Raw genomic sequence first — 22,620 nt, 5'->3', positions numbered from 1 at the left:
AAATTGCTGAATCAAGGAAAAACATTCTTTCCATTGGTTTTCCTGGCTGTTGGGAAGTCAGGGAGTGAGTCTTTCATGATTTATACAGTAGTAAATTATAAGAAGACAGGTGAGGAAGAAGTGTGTCCAGCCAGAAGGACTTTCAGTAGTGAGAGAAGTAAGAGAAAATAAATCTTGAAGATGCAAACCTATGCAAAATTGGTTCCCTTTGTTCAAGCTGAACATCATGTGTTTTAGTGCGTAAATATTTCAAGAAAGGCCTCACAGTCATCCAATGCCTACAAGCAGATTTCTTCCACTGTAACTTCCCACCTTACTCTCTTTGCTCAACTTCTTTAACACCATCTCTTTAAAATTTTTGAAAACTTACCAATTTTGGACTGTGTTAGAATTTCTTCTTTTTTTTAATTTGTTCTAATGCTTGAGTCCCATCACCAATTTTCTGCCTGTCTTGGTTTTCACATTATTATAGATGTTTTAGAAAATTGAAGCAGCAATTTTCAGAGAGACCTTTAAACTTTGGTTTGTTACATAGATCTCTTAAAATTCTTCAGACAGCTCATATGTGTTGCTTCACATTTTGAAAAAAAAAACTCATATTTTTTTTGCTTTTTATCTGTGTACAAAAAGTGAAATTTCAGCTGGATGGATTTATTATTTCATGCTTTCTAAATTGTGGCATCTACATGTCTGTGTTGAGACTTCAAAAAATTTCATAAAGTGTACTTTTAAGGAAGAATATTAGCCAATATGAGGAAATCTATTGTTGATTGTTTATTCTGTTTATAGTACGAGTGTTTTTGTTAAGTGTTATGGACATCTTTATTTTTGCCATATAAAGCCTTTATAGACATCATGACATAGAAACCTGTAATTTAACTCAGTGTTTTGAATGCATCTTTCTTGTTTTATATATTTGTCTAGGTTGCTTTTACAGTTCTGTTTGATTTAGAAGCTCTCCTGAAGATCTGGTGTTTGGGTTTCACAGGATACATCAGCTCATCTCTTCACAAGTTTGAGTTGCTGCTTGTAATTGGAACCACTCTACATATTTATCCTGACCTCTATCACTCTCAGTTTACATATTTTCAGGTATGATCAACTATTTTTACATTTCACCCTATATACCAATTAAAAACATTACCTATTTTGCTCTTATTACTTCTGTTCTCAGGCTACTGATGTTGTCACAATATTGTCTCACTTTGAGAATATATTTAAAATAACAAATATGTCTGTTCTTAACTACGTTTGTTGGGTGGATTTACAGAAATAGGATTCTTTCTAACTTTGCTGGGATTCCCTTCTGTTTTCATTAACTCCCGTTTCTTATCTGAGCTATGCTGTTCAGTAGGTTCTGCATTAGTTTTTTCACTGTCCTTCATTGAGCCGTGACCTTGCATACAGCTCTTTAGGGCATCGCCTTCCAGTAGTGTCCACCACTGTCCCTGAGGCTTTACTACACTTGCTGTTGCTTTTCCAAATCTTCATCTCTGTGGCAGTCGCATGCCTAAGTCTCTGCTCCAGTTATTGTGGGTCTTCTGAGGTCATTTCTTCAGAATCATCTTAGAGTTGTTTTTTATAGATCTGTTTTTTATAGATCTCTAACCATTCTTTATCTAGAGGGAAAGTGTGTTTATGAAGGTTCTTCCTACATTTTCACTTTGGGGAAGAGCAGGAAGGAGACAAAGACTGATTAATTCAGACTTCTGATTCTTCCTCTGTCAGCCAGCCAAACCAATTCCCCATTCCTCCTCCTCAAAGTGCTTAGGGTTGCTCCAGTTGTGGGAGAAAGCGCTGGGATTTGTTATAATGCGTTATGTTCTACAGTGCTAAAGAAAGGGATTTTTTTTAAAAATGCATTAAAGGATTCATGTCTGTCCATTATTCAGTAATGGATTGGCATGATGTATAATCAGTAAAGGCAAATAATAAATCATCAGAGTCCTGTCAATAAATGTGATTAGCTACAGTGACACATACTGTAACTAAGTGAGTACAATATGGGGGGAGCAGTCTCTCCAGGTATGGGTTGAAATATGATGGCCTTTTCAGACTTCTTCAAATGGCATCCTGTATTTTTGCTAAATGGTTCCACAAACCTGCTCAAGAAAGCTTTCAGGATGACAAATTCTATTTTGCCTTCACCTGGCATCATTTGAAGTCTTTTAGATGGTTATAGCTTTGATTTTGCTGTCCAAATATGTAAAATACTGTTATTCTATGTGGCATAACATTCCTAACCTTCAAGTATCAGGAGTATGTTATTGCACTTTCGTGACAAAAGCGCACAGGAAACCTAGCTAGGAGCTCTCAGTTAAAGCAGTAAACAACTTAGTTAATAGTTGGTCTATGTTTATTAGGGCAGAGTCCACGTACATCTGATGATTTATTTCTAGGAAGTTTAAGTGTAAATTATGAACATGTTGGGCTAAATGGGTGACATCATCAACTCATAGGACTGAAAGTATAATTAAAATGTAGCCAGATGTGGATAATAAAATAATGTCTTTTCTTTTTAATGGATTTAATTAGTTTTGTGGATCGGGGGTAGTGTGTTTTGTTTTTTTTTAAAAAAAAGTGCTAGCTTTTATGACAGAAAATGTCAGGATGTGGTTTTTATTTCCCGAAATATATGATACATACATTTTACAAGCAGAAACACCTGCTACACTGAAAGATTTGGGTTGTACTGTGCAATCCAAATCCCTTAAGTGTCAAATGACAGTGAGGTTGGAAAACACTTTACCTTTGATGTCAGTGTGTAAGGGAGTTACGCGCCATATTCCACCAATTAAGCTTCTGGGCAAGCTAGATAACACATTTTCAAATCAACCAAGGTCAAAAAGTCCTTTTCACATGGATACATTGTGACGTTAGGCAGATTTCCAGACCTTTAGGTATTAATGATGACAGGTTAAATGTGTTCCTTGTCAGCCAACAAAACAGATTACTGAAAACAGAAGTTTTATTTGACACATTCCAGGATAGTGAGCAGAAATATGTGGTTTATCTAGTCTTCCTTAGCGTATATTTCAGTCTGCATTATTCATTGGTCTTTATCATTACCTTTTGCCAACACATCATTCACTCTTCACCACATTGGCTCTTGTCCACCCTCCCACCTATCTTTCTTACATTTACTGTACAGTCATTCTAAACACTTTGCAAAGCTCCTTCTGAAAGACTCCAGCAAACCAACATTCTATGGCTATAATCTATAGAGCACAAAATCAGTGGAGAAACAACAGGTCTTTCATGTTATTGCAGAGATCTGTAATGAACCGGCATAAAATGGAGACGTTTAAACAGAATTTTACCTATACTGGACTGAAAAGATTGTATTTGTGCTTGGGGAAAATACTGCTGAGTGATTTTCTGAATAAATATCATCCCTTTTAGCAAATGCAGCCATTTTTTGTAACAAAGCCATAGTTTCTCTTTTATATTGTTTATTTTGATTTGGGTTTTAACTTATTTTTATATTTAATCCAAGTTCTGCATGCACCTTCTATAGCTCTAAATTTAATACAGTTTGCAATCCAATTACACAGAATGCATAAATGTTCATTAGAGTGTACTATTGCTAGATTCAATTTGTCACCTAATGAAAATAAATGAAAAAAACATATAGTATCAAGAAGATTAATGTGTTTCTTAAAGGTCAATTAATGTTCCCCAAAGGAAGGGAGGGGAAAGTAAGGCAGATAATACAGTTTATCTAAAACACAACTCAGAATACTGACTAGCATGAAATCTTCACCCCACTGGAGTCAGTGTTGAAAGTAACTTTTACACTGTCAGATCTTGTAAGCCAGAAGGCACCATGTTCACATGTTCGTAGTACTTGGAAATCTCACTCATCTCACTGTCTGTCACTGCCTTTGTAACCAGTTTTATGTGCTCAAATTATATGTAATGGGATCACAGTACCAATATGAAAGGAAAATCTTACCTTGTTCTAAAGTTAAGCTGTGTAGTGTAACCTTTGTAATTAGGACCTTTTTTTAGTACTAAATACAGTGAAGCCTCATCCCATCTAATACAAGGGGTCTGGTATATTTGAAATAAGTTGTTGTCTTGAGTTGACTTTCTCTTTCTGTCCCTCTTGGCAGTAAAGCCTAGATGACTCACATATTCTGTGCACCTGACAGATATGTAGGGAGGTGAGTTTCATGCAAAATGCAAAGGTTTATATTATTAGCAAGCTACAAGGTACACTGAACTCCGTGAACAACTTCTGTCAAACTTACTGCCTCTCCAAAAGCAGCAGAGCAGTTGTATTTGACTTGTACATAAGGTCAGCCTTTAACTGCACTGTAATTCCTACCTTCCAGTTTCAATATGTTCTTGCAGACATATAGGTGATACTTTGGGCTAGAGAGTCTTTTTTCTTTGTAAGGACTGCAAAATCTCGTTTGCCACATATGCTGCTGTCTGTTGTCTTCAGCAACTACTTTTGCTGCCACTGCCTCTTGTTGATACCAATGTTCATGTCACTGTTTATGCCACCATCAGTGGCAGAAATAGGAGATTCAGAGCTGTCAGCAGCTTTTCCAAGGTACACTCGGCAATGAATGGGTCAGGAGTTCTACACACGATCACAGTTCTGCTGCCACTACTAATACTGAGACATGTCAAATATATCAGTGGCACACAATGCTGTTTCCGCTGATATTGAGAAATGCCATCCAAAATTTCCCTTGTGAGAAGCAGCAAAGTATGTTCATTACCAATTTTGCTAAGGTATATGGTACACAATGCCAAGCAATTTTGCCTTGTGTCACCGAAATGGAAAGATGACCTGTGGAAGAAGAGTGGGCAGTTCTTCACGTGAATATATAACCTGGTGTAACAAATAACACAGAATCATAGAAAAATCTAGGCTGGAAGTGGCCTTTCAAAGTTATCTCATCAAGCCTGCTGCTCAAAGCAGAGCTTTCCTCAAAGACTGTTCAGGACGCTGTCCATGTAGAATAAGTATGTTTTTTTAACAGTGATAACCACAATTGGAGCAATTTACCTAGGAGTGCACTGCAGTAGTTTTCAGTTGCTAAATCTAGACTGATGTATTTTGACCTTTACCTGAAGCAGTTCTTACATTTGGTAATACAGTATAAACCATTGGTCTGTAATTCCACATCACATTCAGATTTATTATCTGTGGTATGTTTTGCCTATGTCTTTGTTTCCTTTGTTACCCCAAAAACAGTTTTACCCAATTGCATTTCTGTGATGACTCTTCATGAGCGGTGAGTTGATTACAGCCTTGAGGGCCTTGCATATCCTCCTGTGCCGGTACTCTCAAGATCTCCGCTGTCGTCCCATGCCTGTACACATTGATGCTGTGTTTTGTGGAAGGGTCATAGCTCATTCTATGCAAAATTGCTATTACTGCAGAAAAAGAGACATGTAACAATAAGCATTACACCACACAATTGTAAAAAGCTAAGCAAAAACCAAAGTAGGTTAACAGTTACCTGGTTGTTGGGTGACTGCCACTGCTAGCTAAAACAAATCTTCAGGCAGGCCAAGATAAGTACAGACAAAACCTGGCAGGTTCTAGGTCTCGTGTTCTTAACCTAACACATAACTTGTGGTCTGTTACAAGAGGTGGCAACCCGATATTTACCGGTCTGCAAAGCTGTAAGTCCCTTTTTGGCCTTGAAGTGTCTGATCCTGTGAAAAGTTGTTGATTAATGTGATTATCATGTAATTAATACAGTTGTATTTTCTCTTTCTTTGCAGGTTCTTAGAGTAGTTCGGCTTATAAAGATTTCTCCTGCTTTAGAGGACTTTGTTTATAAGATATTTGGACCAGGAAAAAAACTTGGGAGTTTGGTGGTGTTTACTGCCAGCCTTTTAATTGTAATGTCAGCAATCAGTTTACAGATGTTTTGCTTTGTGGAAGAACTGGATAGATTTACAACCTTCCCACGGGCAAGTATAAAAAGCATTGATTACTCTTTGCTTGTTATTATTTTCTTGTCATTGATATTTTCTCGTCATTGATATTTCTTGCCGTTGGTGGTGGACTGGGCAGTGCTAGGTAAACAATTGGACTCGATGTTAAAGGTCTTTTCCAGCCTAAATGATTCTATGGTTCTATGGTTCTGTCATGGTTTAACCCAGTAGGTAGCTAAATACCACAGAGCTGCTTGCTCCAGGGGGATGGGGGAGAGAATTAGGAAAAAAAAAAGTAAAATTTGTGGGTTGAGATAAAGACAGTTTAATAGGATAGAAATGGAAGGGAAAATAGTAAAAATAGTAATACATACAAAACAAGTGATGCACAGTGGAGTTACTCGCCATCTGCTGATCAGTGCCCAGCCAGTTCCTGAGCAGCGCCCCCCCAGCCAGCTTTCCCCTTAGTTTATATGCTGAGCATGATATCATATGGTATGGAATATCCCTCAGGTCAGTTGGGGCCAGCTGTCCTGGCTGCGTCCCCTCCCAACTCTTTGTCCCCCCCCCCCAGCCTGCTCGCTGGTGGGATGGTGTGAGAAGCTGAAAAGTCCTTGAGTTGGTGTAAACACTGCTTACCAACAATGAAAACATCAGTGTGTTATCAAAATTGCTCTTATTCTAAATTCAAAACACAGCACTCTACCAGCCACAAGGAAGAAAATGAACTCTATCCCAGCTGAAACCAGGGCAGATTCTATCATATTTGTTATTATATTAGTGGTCTTCCTTTCCTTCTGAGAACCGTGGAGCAGTTTGCCTCCGTATGTGTAGATAAAGTAATTCTGTTTTCTGTGTGTAACAGCCTTCCTGTAGTCCTTCAGTAGCAAAGTTTGTCCTTCTTTGGGTTAGCTATTCTGTTTCTGCTGTTGAGGGAATATAGAAAAATGTGATGTGTGCACCCTGATGATGAAAAAACAAAGCATATGGCTTAATGCTACTCTAGCATGTTACCGAAAGAGGATTCACGTGCCCAATCATGAACATTAGGCACAAAATTTATATAAAACATGTCTACGCATGATTTATATCTTCATATTACAAAATTGGTTGTTCTTGATTTGTACAGGAATGCTTGTTTTACACAGGGTTATAAAACCTGTCTGCATTGACAAAATAAGTGTTTGCCTTCTGGGTATAAATAATGGATATTTATGGGCATTGCATTAATTCAGAACAGAACATTGAAAATCAGTGGAAATTGGAGCTAATGTATTTATTGAAGCACACTGTTCTGAATGAAAATACTGCCATTTCATTATTAATGGATTAGACTGAGTGTACATGGATTGGTTCCAGTGACAATTTATTTGTTTCTGTCATTCCAGCTTGGTTATCCAATGTATCTATTTTAGTGAAAGTGCGTTGGTTGGAACAATTAAATAACAATGAATAAGGCAGCCTCAGGGGTCGTGCATTTAGCAAACAAAATAGCTAGGCAACAGTTTGTAATTATCAACCTGGACTTGCTGTATGGGAAGCTAGCCATCAAATGTGAGACAAAAAACACCTACCCACAGGGAATAATGTAACATCATACTTCCTATTTTGAAAAATGTGCTTAGAAAAGCAACGAGTACAATCATTAAGAATTCAGTAGAATTCATTTTTTTAAATGCTGGAGGAAGAAAAAAACCAAAATCAAACCTTAAATTTTTTTAATGAATCTAGGCCTCTGTCTGTAAATTGGGTGATATTACCACCATATTGTATGCCTGACTCCCATGTATAACTTCTGAAAAAAACTTCCAGCTGAAAATTTGAAGTCCCCATGGAATTTTGTTTTAGAATTATTTTTATTATTTATGCAAAATGGCAATGAAAGTCCTGAAAGAACTATTCTAGTATAATTAAAGTAAGACAGATTCACAACCAGCTGCACATTTTAACAAGATAAATTGATATAAGTATTTGAGAAAGATCTGCTTACAGTAAAACATTGCAAAGGTATATCAAGTTGTTAGTAAAATGTTAAATTATTTTGAGCATTTCAATCCGGCCATTTCAGCTTCAATAAGAGCTTCTATCATATTGAATTTCAAGATATATGTGGATACTAAATACATGTTTCAAGAGTGAGAAAACACTTTCTCCAGCAAATTACAGTTTTTTACAAGCAGAATTAATCCAAACTTGCTTTATATTTTCTGACTTAAGTTTTGGGAAAACAGAAGACCTGTTACCAGTAGTAAAGGAGTGTTCCAGCAATACTGAAATATTTTTAATACTTTTTATATGATAGCCAGAAGCAGGAGTCTCTCATTTTTTAGTTATTGTTTATTTGTGTACATACGGACCTTCTTATGAATGTTTCAGAAGTGTAATTTACATGGTGTGGTTTCTTTTTGCAGGTTTTTAGTGAAACATCTCTTAATTGGTTAATAGAGTCAGTGAAAATTTTGTACTCAAAACCTGTGATCAATGGTTTGAGTGATGGTGTCCCTCCAAAGGAGTCTGTCCTCCTAGCAAAGCTTGGGGGATGCCCACTCATGTTGTCTGCTCTGAATAAAGACCACTGAATTCGTTTACAATAAGACAATTATAAAATATGTGATTTGGGGTTTGCCTGGAATGTATTATTTTCAAAACATGACTGAAGACATCCTTGCATTAGCATATGATGTAGGCAACAATACGAGGTCTGCAATAGCAGAATTTGCTAAGATAAATATTTTGGGGCTTAACCCCAAAGAAGAGCCCTAAAATGGCCAGGACTGTTGCTGTGGACTTTTTCAGTTACAAATACAGAGAGGACAAGCACACTAGCAAAAAGGTGACACCAGAGGCTAAAATTTGAGTTTGTACATTAAAGTGCTTTCTACAATGAAACAGACAAAACCTAAAATCATTTTGAAACTCTAAGTGCTTTATAAGAAGGCACAGGGTGGGTTTTGGAAGAAGCAGACCTCCTCCTTTCACTAATGCCTCTAAATTGCATGTTTTCACATGGTTTCCTGACAACAGTCAATAGGCACAAGCTCAGTGTTGCCATGGCTACAAATTTTACCTTTCTTTTGGCCATTGCGACTACCCAAATGGACTGCCTTTCTCTCTTAATACTAAATATAAATATATAGAGGTTTGTTATGCTGTTTTTAACCAGTCCACCATCTCTATTTTTGCACATCTTCTTGGACTGCACATATTGAGCCATGAGAAGGACAGGGGGTGACTAGGACCCCTGAAGAAGGAATAGGAGAGGGGTCTGTTCAAAGGCATCAGTGTAAGATGGCCACTAAGAAATTTCAAACTTCACTGTATGGAAAACAGGTTGTTAGTATCTCTGACTTCCATGCCCTGGTTTCTTTTGGGTTTTGTGGCTGTGTGTTGACTGCTTGGTGTGGCAGGTTACAAAGCTGGGCCTGCTGCTCTTCTGCTGAATGGGTCAACACAAGATGAGAGCCAGCCCCAACTGATCTCAGCAGCAAAAATCCCCCAGTCTTCAGCAAAACCAGGACTTTGCTCTTAGACTTGAGCTTGGAGAAGGCTCAAGCTGTGAAATGTTAGTTCAACCTAAGCATCACTCGTTAAAAAAATTGAACAATGTAGTCTTAATTCTCTGATTCAGTTACAATCTCAGTGCCACTGCCACATTTTTACAGGATGGCTGCTCTTCTCTGAGGGTGTTACTGAGCACTCATGACTACATTAGGAGGAAAAAGTAAGTTTGCACAGGTGGGACAGATTGCAAGCCTTGGTCTAAATCCTGTTAGTTTAATTTGCAGAAGTAATTCTGCTTCCATGAATAAAGCTTTTGGGATTTGGCCCATGATATTTTGTGGACAAGCAGCAGTTATGAGTGAAGTAGATTGTAACTGTAAGTAGGCATCTATGTGGCACCACCCCTGTAATACTAGACAAGGTATCAGAACTGACATTTCAGCTCTTATATTCCACCAAACCTTTGCCAATCTTGCAGTATAAATTAAAAGTAGTTTGACTTCCATCATCAAAACAGCTAATTAAGTAATAGGGCATAAATACTGAAAGAAATTGACAGTCTTTTCTCTAACACGGATTAATTCAGAAAATCACCATTTGCATAAATCTCTTAAGTCTCATCTTCACAGATGTTGATTCTGTCAGCTAGTTGCATTTAAAATTAATTTTAAAATAAACAGTGGGAAGTGTACCTTTCAGCTAAAAATAACTTGCTCCAAAGCAGATTGCTAGGTGCAAAGCACATACTCATTGTGCGCTGCCTTATTTTCTTAAAACTAATGTTTTATCATATACTGGACTTTAATGTTATAATAAAATGTTTAAATTGTATTGAAAGGCCATTTTATATAGCTACATGCTTTATGGACAACTGTTTCAGACGGAAGATTACATTTTTATAATGTCAAAAAATGTCTTTTCCAAATTAATCTAGTGCTTGTATTAATGAGGGGTCCACGACACAGTATTGGAGCTATCTTGAATTAATTGAATAATTAATTTTATATATATATATATAAAGCAATAAATGATGGTAATTTAGTGTGATTCAGAAGAAAGGACACTTCACTGGTTTAGTTATCCAGCCCCTCAGGTGTTTTTAAAGCCAGCAGTGGGGTGTGTTACTTAGTGTTGTGCCCACCTTGTATTTCAGCCAGGAGTGTCACACCAGTCAGGTACGACCACTACTGGCGTCAGAGATGCTCGAGTGCAGGGAAACAGCAGCTGCCTGGCTTGGCTTCACCTCCCCCTCACAAAAGGAAGCAGAGAAGCAGTGCTGAGTACTGATGGGGTGGTTGTCTTCGTCACCCTCAAGCACCACTGGCAGCTATAAAGGAGGCTGAACTTCCCACTTGTTTCATGCACACTCCTCTGGCTACAGAAGGCTTCTCCTAGCTAAAGAACCCAAATTTTTCCTTCTCTTCATAATTTGTATGTGGAGGTATTTTGTAGCGCTAGATAACAGTTCTTTAGGGTTGGGGTTTTTTTGCAGGACCCTCATCGGGGTTTTTTTGGTTTTTTTTTTAAGAAAGGAGTCACTTTGGTGAAGAAAGGAGTTTGTAGTTTATGGGCTGTAAGGAGTCTGCACGTGTGGTTGTGAGGGGGAGGTAATTCAAAAGGAGGATCTGGCCCCAGGTCGGCAGCATGCTACGTAAAGCCAAGGTTACTGGCAGGAACATAAAAGTAGCGGACACTGTGCCAATTCCAGCCTTCATATTTGGCCTTTCCTGACACGTGACATAGCAAAGATTTTAGCTGACATAAAGAAGGGAAGTAGTTGCGAGCAGTTTTCTCTGCTGCTTCTAGTTTATGCTAGCCTTTGTTCTCTGTGGGATCCGTGTGTTCAAAGGAAAGGCTGGGACATTACATTTGGTTCAACATGTTGCTGATGTAGAAACTAAAGTCTCAAGTTGAACTTCATCTCCCAATATGTGCTTGGATGCCTTGATATGTTCCCTGTAATACCTTTGCTTGACTTCTGGGTGATTTGGACTTGTTGGCGTAATCATCTCTGAAAATCTGATTAGTGTGATTTAATTCTGAAAAGCAACTGTAAAAATAGCTGTCAAACTCCTTGTTCTTAACCTGTGTTTATGATTCTGTCTGCCTCAGAGTGCTGCAGAACATAGCAGCAATAAGAAACCGAGCTGGATTCTGGTGTGGGGCTTTTTGTGGGAGCCAGCGGGCAATTTTTTTTAAAAGCCCTTAGCAGCTAAATGTTTAGGACCCCCCTAACAAAGTAAAAATGCACAGTCCTTCCTCTGTGTGTGATCTAGAGGCAACATGATTCAGTTTCTGTACTTTAAAATATGTACTATTTATAACGGACAGAGGAGAAAAAGCTTTAGTCCTAGGATCCTTATCAGTGGTAAGTGGCAGAGGGCCAGACACTGAGCTTAAGCACTGGCCTCCTGATACGGTTACTGCTTAGCTGTTAACCATCCTGCTTCCAGGGAACTCTCTCCAAGGCAATCCCTGGGCCCGGGCAGGGAAATAGTTCTTTCCAACTCGGCACTCCAAAAAGGCAGCGCATGCATAGCAAGATGCACCAGATTAGGTTGTCTCTTCCTTACCCAGTCCTCTTACACTACCCCAGCAAGTTTTGTACTTGCAGGCCCTCCTTCCAAATTGTAAGCAAACAGCATACATCCTTGACTTTGTAATATGCCACAAGCTATGCCACATCCATCTTATTATTTCTGATAGTTGGAACCAGCTCCTTCTTACCAAATATTAATGATGTGTCATGGCCATAGGGATATTACACAGGGCCAGGAGGAGATGCAGGACCAAGTGCTGTATGTGTGCACATGGACAGTCAAGAGTAAATCAGCCTACACAGCACAATAGAAATCACAGCCTCGAGTTGACTCCCTTAGGGTGTGAGTATAACCTTAAGGGTCCTGTTTACATGGAGAAACTGCTTAAGGAAGACTTTTTTTGTTTGAAAAACTGCAAACTTGATGAGGAGCCTAAGCAAAGTACTTGCCTGTAGTTAATATTAGTAATCTAAACTTGAAGTCTCCCTCCCAGTTAGTTTTGCCAGCAGCTTTAAAAATTAATAGAACCCATTTTATTTTTTTTCAAGCACATAGATTTTTATATCTACATATTTTCAGTTTTCCCAGCATGCATTAGGGCTTAGGGTGAATTGATGTGAGGGACTCCTCAAGTACTGTTTTCTCACGGGTGTGACAAGAACAGTCCTATTCTCTTGTGCCAAGTGCATCGATGTATTAACCAGCTGTTGCTGGGGGTGTCGGAGGCACTGAGCATAGCTATAATGTATCCTCCACACTGTGTCAACATTGTGAATTCAAGGAATCCTATATCTATAAGCTGCATCGTTAAAGTCTTCAGTTATATCACTATTTTTTTATGTATTAAACCTCAGTAAGATACTAGCTTTGGTCCTTGCTGTCTGGAGAGTACTTGTGATGTCAGGCAAAAGCAAAAGAAACTTGTGCAACAGTTTCATCTCACTGAGACGTTTAAGACTATTGAGATCCACACTTCAGTTTGATACCATAGTCAAAACTGGTGTGACTAAAGCAAAGCGCAGTCCTCCATGTCTGTGTGATGTACACACCATGCTCCCACATTGTTCGTGCTGAGTTAAATTCTGCTCTGTGCTGCAGGCTCAAGATGGGGTTTCAAAGGTCTAAGGCATCTGCATTTCAGGCTTATCGGGATTCATATATTCCTGTCACCACAGACAGTTTGCTGAAACATTTCCATTATTCCCACTATTTTTGACATGTACTCTTGGTCTGAAGGGTTTTGAAAATGTTACAGGAACAGTTCCACAAAGAATGCTATCTACAAAAGGTGTAGGGGAAGAATCTGACTGACTGAAGTGAATGGAAGTACTGGGACCTCCCCTTGTATTGGTTAATCTCATCTGTGGGGTGCCTAAAATGCTTCTGCTATTAAGATAACAAAAATGTGTGGTCACATTTAATTGTAACAGTTTATTATTATATTTATAGAAAGGTAGCACAGAAGAACAAGCATAATCAACAAATCACAATATGTTATAACATTCAAAACAATGATCTCTGATGCTCAGGATATTTCCCTTACTTTGTTAGCCCTGGAGGAAACCAAAAAGCTCTTCATATGGGCTAATAGAGCTTGGACTATGTTTACAAGTTGCAGATTACAGTTCAAAGATTAAGCTATTTATTTCTCCTTTAGCTCTGGAATATTGATTCACCTGACTTCAATAACTGAATAATTGAAATACATTTGTTTACTAAGAACTAAAAAATAAACAAAATGGGTGTTCTGATCTGTTAAATCAACTTGAGGAATGTGTCAATAGAACCATAGTAATAGAATTTGTGAATGTTAATATGTTTGTAATTGCTTTCCTTGCAGGCGTTCATGTCAATGTTTCAGATTCTCACACAGGAAGGATGGGTGGATGTAATGGATCAGACACTGAATGCTGTAGGACATATGTGGGCACCAGTAGTTGCTATTTATTTTATACTATATCATCTTTTTGCTACTCTGGTAAGTCTTCACTTGCAAATATGCTTGTGCTTTTTTTGTTTTGAATTATTCTCATAGCTCTTGTATTACTTTTCTCAGCTAGTTAAAACTAATTATGATGCTCCTTTTCAGCACAGAGGGCTTTAGGATTAGTTCTTTGATGTGGTAGAATTTACCCTTCAGCCCTGCCACATAAGGTGGTAGCCTTTGTTCTGGTGCGAGGTGTTGTTCTTCGTAAGATCCAAGTCACACTGCTAGACTAACAATATAATTGTTAACTGTCTTGTTCCTTCACAGTTCTAATGATTGCAAAGTTAAGCAAGTGCTTTTATTTATCATGTAGAAATTAGCTCCTCGGCTTCCATTGCATTCTCTTTGCATCAGTAATTTAAGTGAGAAGTGTAAAGCCTAAACTCTTAACTAGAAATCATTACTTTCCTGTTACATGATGCAAAATCAATGCATGGAAAATATATGTTACAGTACATCAAGCAACAAAAGGATGAGAACCAATAACAGCAGTTCCTGCATGTATATGGAAATGGGGATTATATCTAAACCCCCATTATTTTCTGTATGCATTTTGAATGGGGATTATATCTAAACCTCCATTTTTTTCTGTATGCATTTTGAATGGGATAATTGCTTTTTTTTTTTTTTTTTTTTAGAGAAAATGGTAAGGAAAACATCTTTTTGGATATCCTGTATCAGTAAGGGCCTGGTTCTGTATTTTGAATACCATCACAGAGGAAATACCACAATCAGGAGAATAACCATTTTTACTCACCCTTAATTCACTCCTACTTTTGCTTAGTTTATATTTTGCGTTCATTGCGGTTTTGATGCACATATTCTTATTTTCACTTTCTTCATTCCATTTTTGTTCTTTCCTTGGTTGTCTGCTTACATAAGCTACTAACTGCATTTATACAACCTCCATCAGCTTCCATCTACTTCTTTTACTTTATAGTATGTCCTGTTCCACTTCTGAAGACTGAATAATTTGACTGTAATTGTGGGTGCAGCGGATTCCTTCATTTGGATTAAAATCTTGACCACTTTATAAATGGCAGTAAAATGCATTTGATGCTCTTAGATTTGCTTACCAAATGAAAGTATAAGCCAAACAAATGCATATCAGCAGGTATATAGGTCATGTAATTTGCTCACAAGGGTCAGAGCAGTCCTTGGGGTCTGGAAAAGCAACTTTTCTTGCTGAAGTGGTCCTTAAAACTCCTTGGGAAGTGGGAATAAAAAGCAAAATAGATGTATTTGAAAGCAGTTAGTGTTAGAGAATCTTATTACTGTTTTTCTAATTCTTCACCAAGAACATTGCCTGAACTGGAATCCATTTTTATCTCTTAGATGAACATTAGGCAAGCTCATAAAGTAAATGAGTGTCAGGTGGCCTCTGTGCTAAAAATTCACACCTTATTTGAGAAGTTAACTTAGCTGTAAAAACAATTTCAGTATTCTGCTTTACGTTTCATGTTTTGAAAGAGTCGTCTGGGATGTCTCCATTTATTTACTCAAAGTGCTTACTTTGCTAGGAGCAAAGTCGCTTTTCAGTATACCATCCTCAGTCCTTTTACAGGGAATTTACATTTAAGTACACAGTCCTGGCTTTGCTTCATAAGTGTACACATTTCTTCTCATTCATCTATGTGAATTTTGCATGGATGAAGAAAGTCTGCTAAGACAACTTCGCAGAATTACCTGGCCTTATAAAGCTGCTAGTTTTGGTCCTAAGATCTTCCTCAGACCCTGGAAGAGAAAAGCTATGTAGGACAAAGTTGTCCAAAGCTAAAAGAAGCTTGAAGAAAGAAGTTAGCGTGGAATTGGTAACAGAGCATGAAAACAGTTGGGCTGCTACTAAAACCGAAAAAAAGAGTTCTAAGAATAAACATCCATTGCTGAATAACAAGAGTGAAGTCAAATGAAGAAATTACTTTCACCAGCCAGAAGAGGGGGGAGGATTAGAATTGAGAAGTGATAATTGCAGGCATTGGGTGAAGCAGACTGTAGAGCCTTGGAAATAAATGAATAGGTTTCACATTAGAAGGCAGAGAAAAGTTGAAGCTTGAAAAACAAAACCTCTGTTGGAAGTGAGGACTGTTATTAGTTGAGGTGGCAGCGGAGGAAGTTAAACAAATAACAAGTTTGCGTTTAACTTTTCTTTTGTGCTACGTTATCTTTGGTTCTTGTTGAAAAAAAAGTGAAAAGGGAGATAATGAAAGTCTTGATGCCTTGATACATATCAGTGCATGAAGCAGCAAGACTGTAAGGGGTGATACATTTAATGAGTACTATACTTCTTTTCAGCATGCAACTTTACGTCCTAGTATGCTCTGAGCTGCAGGTACTGGAGTATCATAGACTGTATAAAGTATCTGAAGAAGAAAAACACCATACTGTAAAATGATGACAGAATGATAGCAAAACTGTTCATCAGCAATTAGGCATCAAGGTAGTTTCTGCCAGGGATTACGTATTTTATCAGAATTCTGTCTTGCTTTGCCATTCTGAAGGTCATCTTAACTTCCGCTGTTGGATCACTGAAAAACTGTATGAGGTGCTGTATAAGTGTGTGGCGTGTATAGTATGTATTTTCAAACAGCTGCAGGAAATTCTACATATTGCTAAAGCCAGTTTCCTTTGAAAAGAACATTTATTTTCCTGAACACTGATATTTTATAAATTTATGGGTGGGACCTTTTCCTGTGTCTTGTGTCCCTTTATAGTTCATGGAAGGAAAGGGAGTCCTGCTCTGAAACAAGGTCCAGACACCCAGCTCAGATGCAGTTTGAGTTCCAAACTCCTTGTTTGGTGTACTAAGCTATTTAAATTTCATCTAATATATTGGTGGGGAATAATTTTCCAGTGTGATTGAATGACAGGTAAACTTACAATTCATTTACAACAGTGGTGGACAGATACGTCTGCTCTGTTTATCACTCAGTGGTCCAAAACCACAAATATTTTAAGCCTGTAACTCTTTCAAAAAAGCTTAGATTCCTTCTGATGTCTCTAGGAAATCGGTGGTTGCCTGTAGGAGCTCAGTATGTTTGAGGGTATTTGCCTTGAACCTCAGAGACTAAAACCTTGGCAGCTGCTGACAGCTGTAAAGCTATGTATGTATAAATTTGCTGCCTTAAGATGTAAGTTATCTGAGGATACATGCTGAATGGTGGTATCCTCACTCACCTACATACTTGCTCTCTTACTTCTGTCTCCTCAGCTATATCAATCACATTTTCAGCTTCTTGAAAGGCCTCTGGTCAGTATCTCTATACAAGGAAAATATAATATCTGATATGCCCTTCCCCCCTCCCCCCCTTGGATTCTTCCTCCTAGAGACGTAGCTGCACAATATTTAATGTATAGAAAATGAAAGTGCATGAGTTTTTTATACTGTGGCTCCGATTGCATGCAGATAATGAGGCAGCTTACTTTTGTTTCAAAGTGGAGTTAGCTGCCTTGCACAGAGGTACTCTGAGCACTAAGCAAGTCCGTAAAGTAAATCAGTGTTACGTGGCCTCTGTGGTAAACATTCGTACCATAATTAAAAAGCACCTTAAATTTATGAGCTGTTTTAGGATTCTACTTTGTGGTTCTTTTTTTATTATTATTTCTGATTAATTTAATTTTCTTTTCATGTGAAATAGATTCTAATGGGTACATTGTTAAACATACATAATACATTTGTCATAAAACCTAGAATTAAAAATTTTGAAATTCATATAATTGTAAGGTAAGCTAAAAACAGTCTAATGCTTGCAAAATATAGTAGCAGGTGATATTAGTTTCTGCAGGTGTCAAAGGCAAGATGCCCATTTACATCAGTAGGGCCTTCATTTTTCCATGACATGTCAGAGTACTTCTTAAGAAAAGTAAGACAAGCTTTAACAGGTAACTTGCAATTGTTTTGTAGATTCTACTTAGTTTGTTCGTTGCTGTTATTTTGGACAACTTGGAACTTGATGAAGACCTGAAGAAACTTAAACAAGTAAGAACATGTTTTTGTTGTTTGAAAGTGGTTTCAATAAAGCTTTACTGGTGTTTCTGTGATAGAAGTTGTGAAACATTTTCATCAAAATGAACAAAACAGTAGATGCTGAAGAGAATAGCAGTATTTTGTTAGGACAGTTGACCATCACACTATGTGAGGTAGAAAGTAAGAGACTGTAAAAGAGATTTAGAAATTGGTTTAAAATATTGGATGAAAGTCAATTTTGATAGTCATTAACTAAAATAATTTTAAAATCACAGCTAGGTCATCTTGTTGCTTATAATCTAGTGAAAAATATCCCTGCCCTTGACAGGGGATTGGACTAGATGAAGGGACCTTAAAGGTCCCTTCCTACCCAAACCATTCTGTCATTCTGCATGATACTTCATGAGCACAGTGTAGCACCACTGCAGGGGAGAGTCCTGGCAAGTGTCCACACACAGGAATGGTAGAGGGGACTGGGTTGAATGTGTTAGGTGAGTGCTAAGTGGTGGTGAAGTTAACTTGCTTGATTGATTCTGCAGATTTGGGAACCAAGATTACCAAGAAGCCATTCTCTCATGCTTGAAACCCCAGATGACAATCATGTAGAACAAATTTTAAGTGTCTAGAACAGAAAAGGTTTCCTGTGGGGTAAATGTGATGGTATCTCAGATTCAGTGCTGATAATGACTGTGTGCTATTATACTGAAATTTGGTTGTCTTGTCTCAGAAGATAAAGCAGAAAGAGTTTTTAATTCAATATGGTATTTTGAATTCTGCACTTTAATAAATGGTCTACAAGAAGGAGGATTGTGAGGTTAATTATTCTGTTGTAATCAAGACCATTTCTATAAAGAAATAGAACTCTTTTGCTCCACATGAAAATTTTTGCCATCTATAGCTAAAAGTTGAATGTTGTTTCAAGGGAGGAAACAAATAATTCAACCTCTTAATTTTAAAGGCATTGATTGGTTGAAAATGGTGAAAATATAATGCTCTTGAAAATGTTTCCATCCTCATGTTTGCATTTTTTCCCTGCCTTTAAAGGCTGTAAATCTTGAGGCCCAGGGCATTTTGTGATGATGAAATACTAAATGATTTTCAGGGAAGAAAGGAGAATATGTTTATGCCAGAAATTGCACCTAGCTAATAATCCCTTTTGGCCTGTGTCCCTTTTAATTATGACTTAATTCCCTTTCTTGCACTTGATAAGAAAAATAACATTACTTATCTTTCAGATTACTGGGAAAGGACTAATTAGTTAATATTTGCAGTATACTCTAAAATGTAAAATGATATGTAAACACTTGATATTCATGTTGGTTCAGTAGATGTGTTTAAATATGTATAAATCAAAGCAAAAATATATGAAATGACTAGGAGATTATAAGTAACATTGTAAAATAATGTATTTAAAAGCTAGTAAACTTTTAGAATTAAATTTGCCAATGCAAATTTAGTTAAGGATATACATCATAATTCAGGCTTTAATTACATCTCTACATAATATTCTTTCCAAATCTCTGGCCTCATTTAGTGCAGAGAATAGAGAGAGCTCACTTTAATAAGCCACTAATCAATATTTTTTTCTCTTTATTGTACAGTGTGTGACCCCTGTGCTTTATTTATTGCACAGCATTCAAGCTTTGCTACAAAGACAAAACTGTATATCTCCTTCCTGACTTTTTTATGGTATCCCTCGGAAGTATCTAGAACAAACATAAAACTTGTAAAAGATTAATTTAAGTGATTTACTTAGCACCACAGGCACACACAGGAATAGAATCTGTTTTTCCAATTCACCATTTAGCTGGTTTAAGGACAGAATCATTTTTTGTATTGTTACAGCTCTGTTCATTTGCAGTATGTTTCCCATCCTCTGCCACATGTCTCATCCTCTCCTCTGTGTCTGCCATGATAGCTCAGGTCAAGTGAGAAGGAGTTTCACCTTCTGTCTGTGCAATAACCTTGATCCTCTGCAGCAATCCCGACTAGCCCTAACACTCTACTTAACCTCCAGGTACGAGGTTTATCCTGCTTACCTTCCCATGAGGCCCCTTTCTGTGGTGTTTGTTGTATCAGTTATGTGGATATTGATCTTGGGCACAAAAAAAATCTATCAGCTACAATCTTAACTTCCTTGTCTTCTATTCCTGTCTTCTCCACCCTCTCCATAAACTGTTACCCCAAAGTTAAAAAGAAACTGAAAGGATTTCTTTGATTTCTTTTCCCTTTTATGATAAAGTTTGGAGTTTCTTTTTAGAAATTCGTAAAAGATTGTGAAGCATGACTTTCCTTTACAGCAGCTGTGTTAACTTTTCCCGTTATATTTTCCACGTGTTTACTAATTCTATTGGTACTACATTTCTCTCAATTTGCCTAGATAGGAAGTCAGACTAAGTAGCTTCTAATTTTCCATGCCCCATCCTGAAGCCCTTTTTTGAAGTTAGTCACATTTGCCACTTTCCTTTCTCTTAACTACTGAGTTTATTTAGGTGACAAGTTATTCACCACCACTAGTGTGTCAGCATTGTTACATCTGAGATCCTTTAGAAGTCTTGAGTGTTACCAGATACTGGAGGGTACCAAATTGACCTTGTGTCAGTTATCTTCCAAAAGCTTTTCTTCTGATACTTTTGTTGGAGATTAGTCTTTAGCACAGTTTAGGGGGTTTTTTGACCTCCTCTGTGGTCAACACTATTATTTTGCTTTCTTGCTTTGGTTTTATTTTTCTGAACACTCTTGATTAATAGTCTGTTACTCTTTTAACCACTCTGCAGATCTCACTGCTTTCTGTGTGTTCTTAAAAACTTCCTTATTAGATTTTATTTCTTTAGAAAGTCATCCCTCAAAATCTTTCATTATCTGCCTTATTATATTATTATAAAAAAATTGCCAGAATTTATTCTTTTTTTATCTATTCTTTCATTAGCATATGGCTTTCCTTACTGAAATATATCTATTTGCTTTTAAAAGCCTTCTTTGCATGCCAATTGACATTGCTGGCCTTTTTGACCTTCTTGAAATTTTTCTGTAGGTGGTAGATGTATTTGGTTCTTCTAAAACAGGTATTTTAAGTTACTCCATAAACACCCCCTCCAGTTTCTGTCATTTGGCTGTTCCTTTAAATTTCTTTTCAAAAGCTTTATGATTTTATATAATGCATTTTTTTAATTGAAATTCAGTATAGTAGATGGTTTTGACCTTTGCAAAAAAATTGTGAATTTAGGAGCATTTTTATCACTCTTGCAGAATAGCTTTTTGATATTTATGTCATGAACTACATCTTGCTCGGTACTAAAACATGAGGTGCTTCTTCACTTAGGTGTTTTCTGACTGTATAATTCAGCGAGGAGTCACTTATGAGTAAAACTTTCATCTCTTCTACCCTTTCCTATACATTCACAAAGGCAAAAAAAGACTTCCTACTAATATTACTACTTGTCTTTAGGCCTTGCATTCTACTTTGCATATTTAAATTACTTTCTAATCCTCATTTACATGTATGCAGAATATTTCTTCCAGTTAGGCATGCAGTTTCAATACAGAGGGATCCTATGCTGTTTGTATATACATTTTCCTTCCTCATTTTGTTGACTGTAGATTTTCTGTAACAAATAGCACCAGTTTTTCAATAGTGCAGGGTTCTGTCAGTCTAGATAATGTGTTGCCTGGTTCTGCATATTCTGATTCTGTAGCATCCTACTGCTTGTAACTTCTACCAAGTTTCTAAGACATCTTTTGTGTCAACATTGTGGGTTTTTTAATAAAAGGAATTATAGTTCAATCATGTTATATTTTAGGGTTCTACTATTAGTATAAAAGCCTGTATATGTGGTGTTCTTGTCTAGTTTTCTGTCCCCTCCTTAACATCGCTCTATTTCTTATGTTTTTTCTGTTTTCTGTTTTCTATCAGGATGTTGTAAACTTTCATAAATCCCATATTTTCATTCTGTACAAAGAAACTCATTTTACCTTGTTGATTACTCGATTTTAGGCTTACTCTATGCTTTTAGGACCTGTTCCCTGAAATAGATTTTGCAACCAAAGGAGTTCATTAAAAATGTTACAGAGATTTAAACACCTGGATATAATTCATCCCACTTCAATACTACATTACAAAGTTGTATATGCAGACAGGGGATCAAGCCCAGCCAGCATGGGTTTGTGAAAGGCAGGTCCTGCTTGACAAACCTCATCTCCTTCTGTGACAAGGTGACCTGCCTAATGGATAAGGGAAAGGTTGTGGATACTGTCTATCCGGACTTTAGTAAAGCCTTTGACACCATCTCCCACAGCATTCTCCTGGAGAAACTGGCTGCTCGTGGCTTGGACGGCTGCACTCTACATTGTGTTAAAAGCTGGCTCGATGGCTGAGCCCAAAGACTGGTAGTAAATGGAGTTACGTGCACTTGGGGGCCAGTCACAAGTGGTGTTCCCCAGGGCTCAGTACTGGGGCCAGTCCTGTTTGATCTTTACCAACAATCTGGATGAGGGGATTGAGTGCACCCTCGCTAAGTTTGCAGACGATACCAAGTTGGACAGCAGCGTTGATCTGCTTGAGGGCAGGAAGGCTCTGCAGAGGGACCTGGACAGGCTGGACTGATGGGCTGCGGCCGACTGTATGAGGTTCAACAAGGGTCAGTGCCGGGTCCTGCACTTGGGTCACACCAACCCCACGCAGCGCTACAGGCTTGGGGAAGAGCGGCTGGAAAGCTGCCTGGTGG

General features: G+C 37.7%; 1 protein-coding gene across 4 annotated transcripts in view; it reads left to right on the top strand.

Moving 5' to 3' along the window:
• Positions 1 to 22,620, top strand: part of NALCN (sodium leak channel, non-selective) — a 250,055-nt gene that overhangs the window by 132,045 nt on the left and 95,390 nt on the right. For all 4 annotated transcript variants that reach the window (XM_080375646.1, XM_080375645.1, XM_080375647.1 and 1 more), the window contains 4 exons: positions 925 to 1,092; positions 5,749 to 5,940; positions 13,786 to 13,923; positions 17,834 to 17,908. In XM_080375646.1, coding sequence (XP_080231772.1) covers positions 925 to 1,092; positions 5,749 to 5,940; positions 13,786 to 13,923; positions 17,834 to 17,908 — 573 coding nt within the window. The remainder of the gene's footprint in view (positions 1 to 924; positions 1,093 to 5,748; positions 5,941 to 13,785; positions 13,924 to 17,833; positions 17,909 to 22,620) is intronic.

This window comes from Falco punctatus, assembly GCF_963210335.1.
Source record: "Falco punctatus genome assembly, chromosome: 2".
Lineage (NCBI taxonomy): Eukaryota > Metazoa > Chordata > Aves > Falconiformes > Falconidae > Falco > Falco punctatus.
This window is presented reverse-complemented; position numbering and strand designations above follow the sequence as displayed.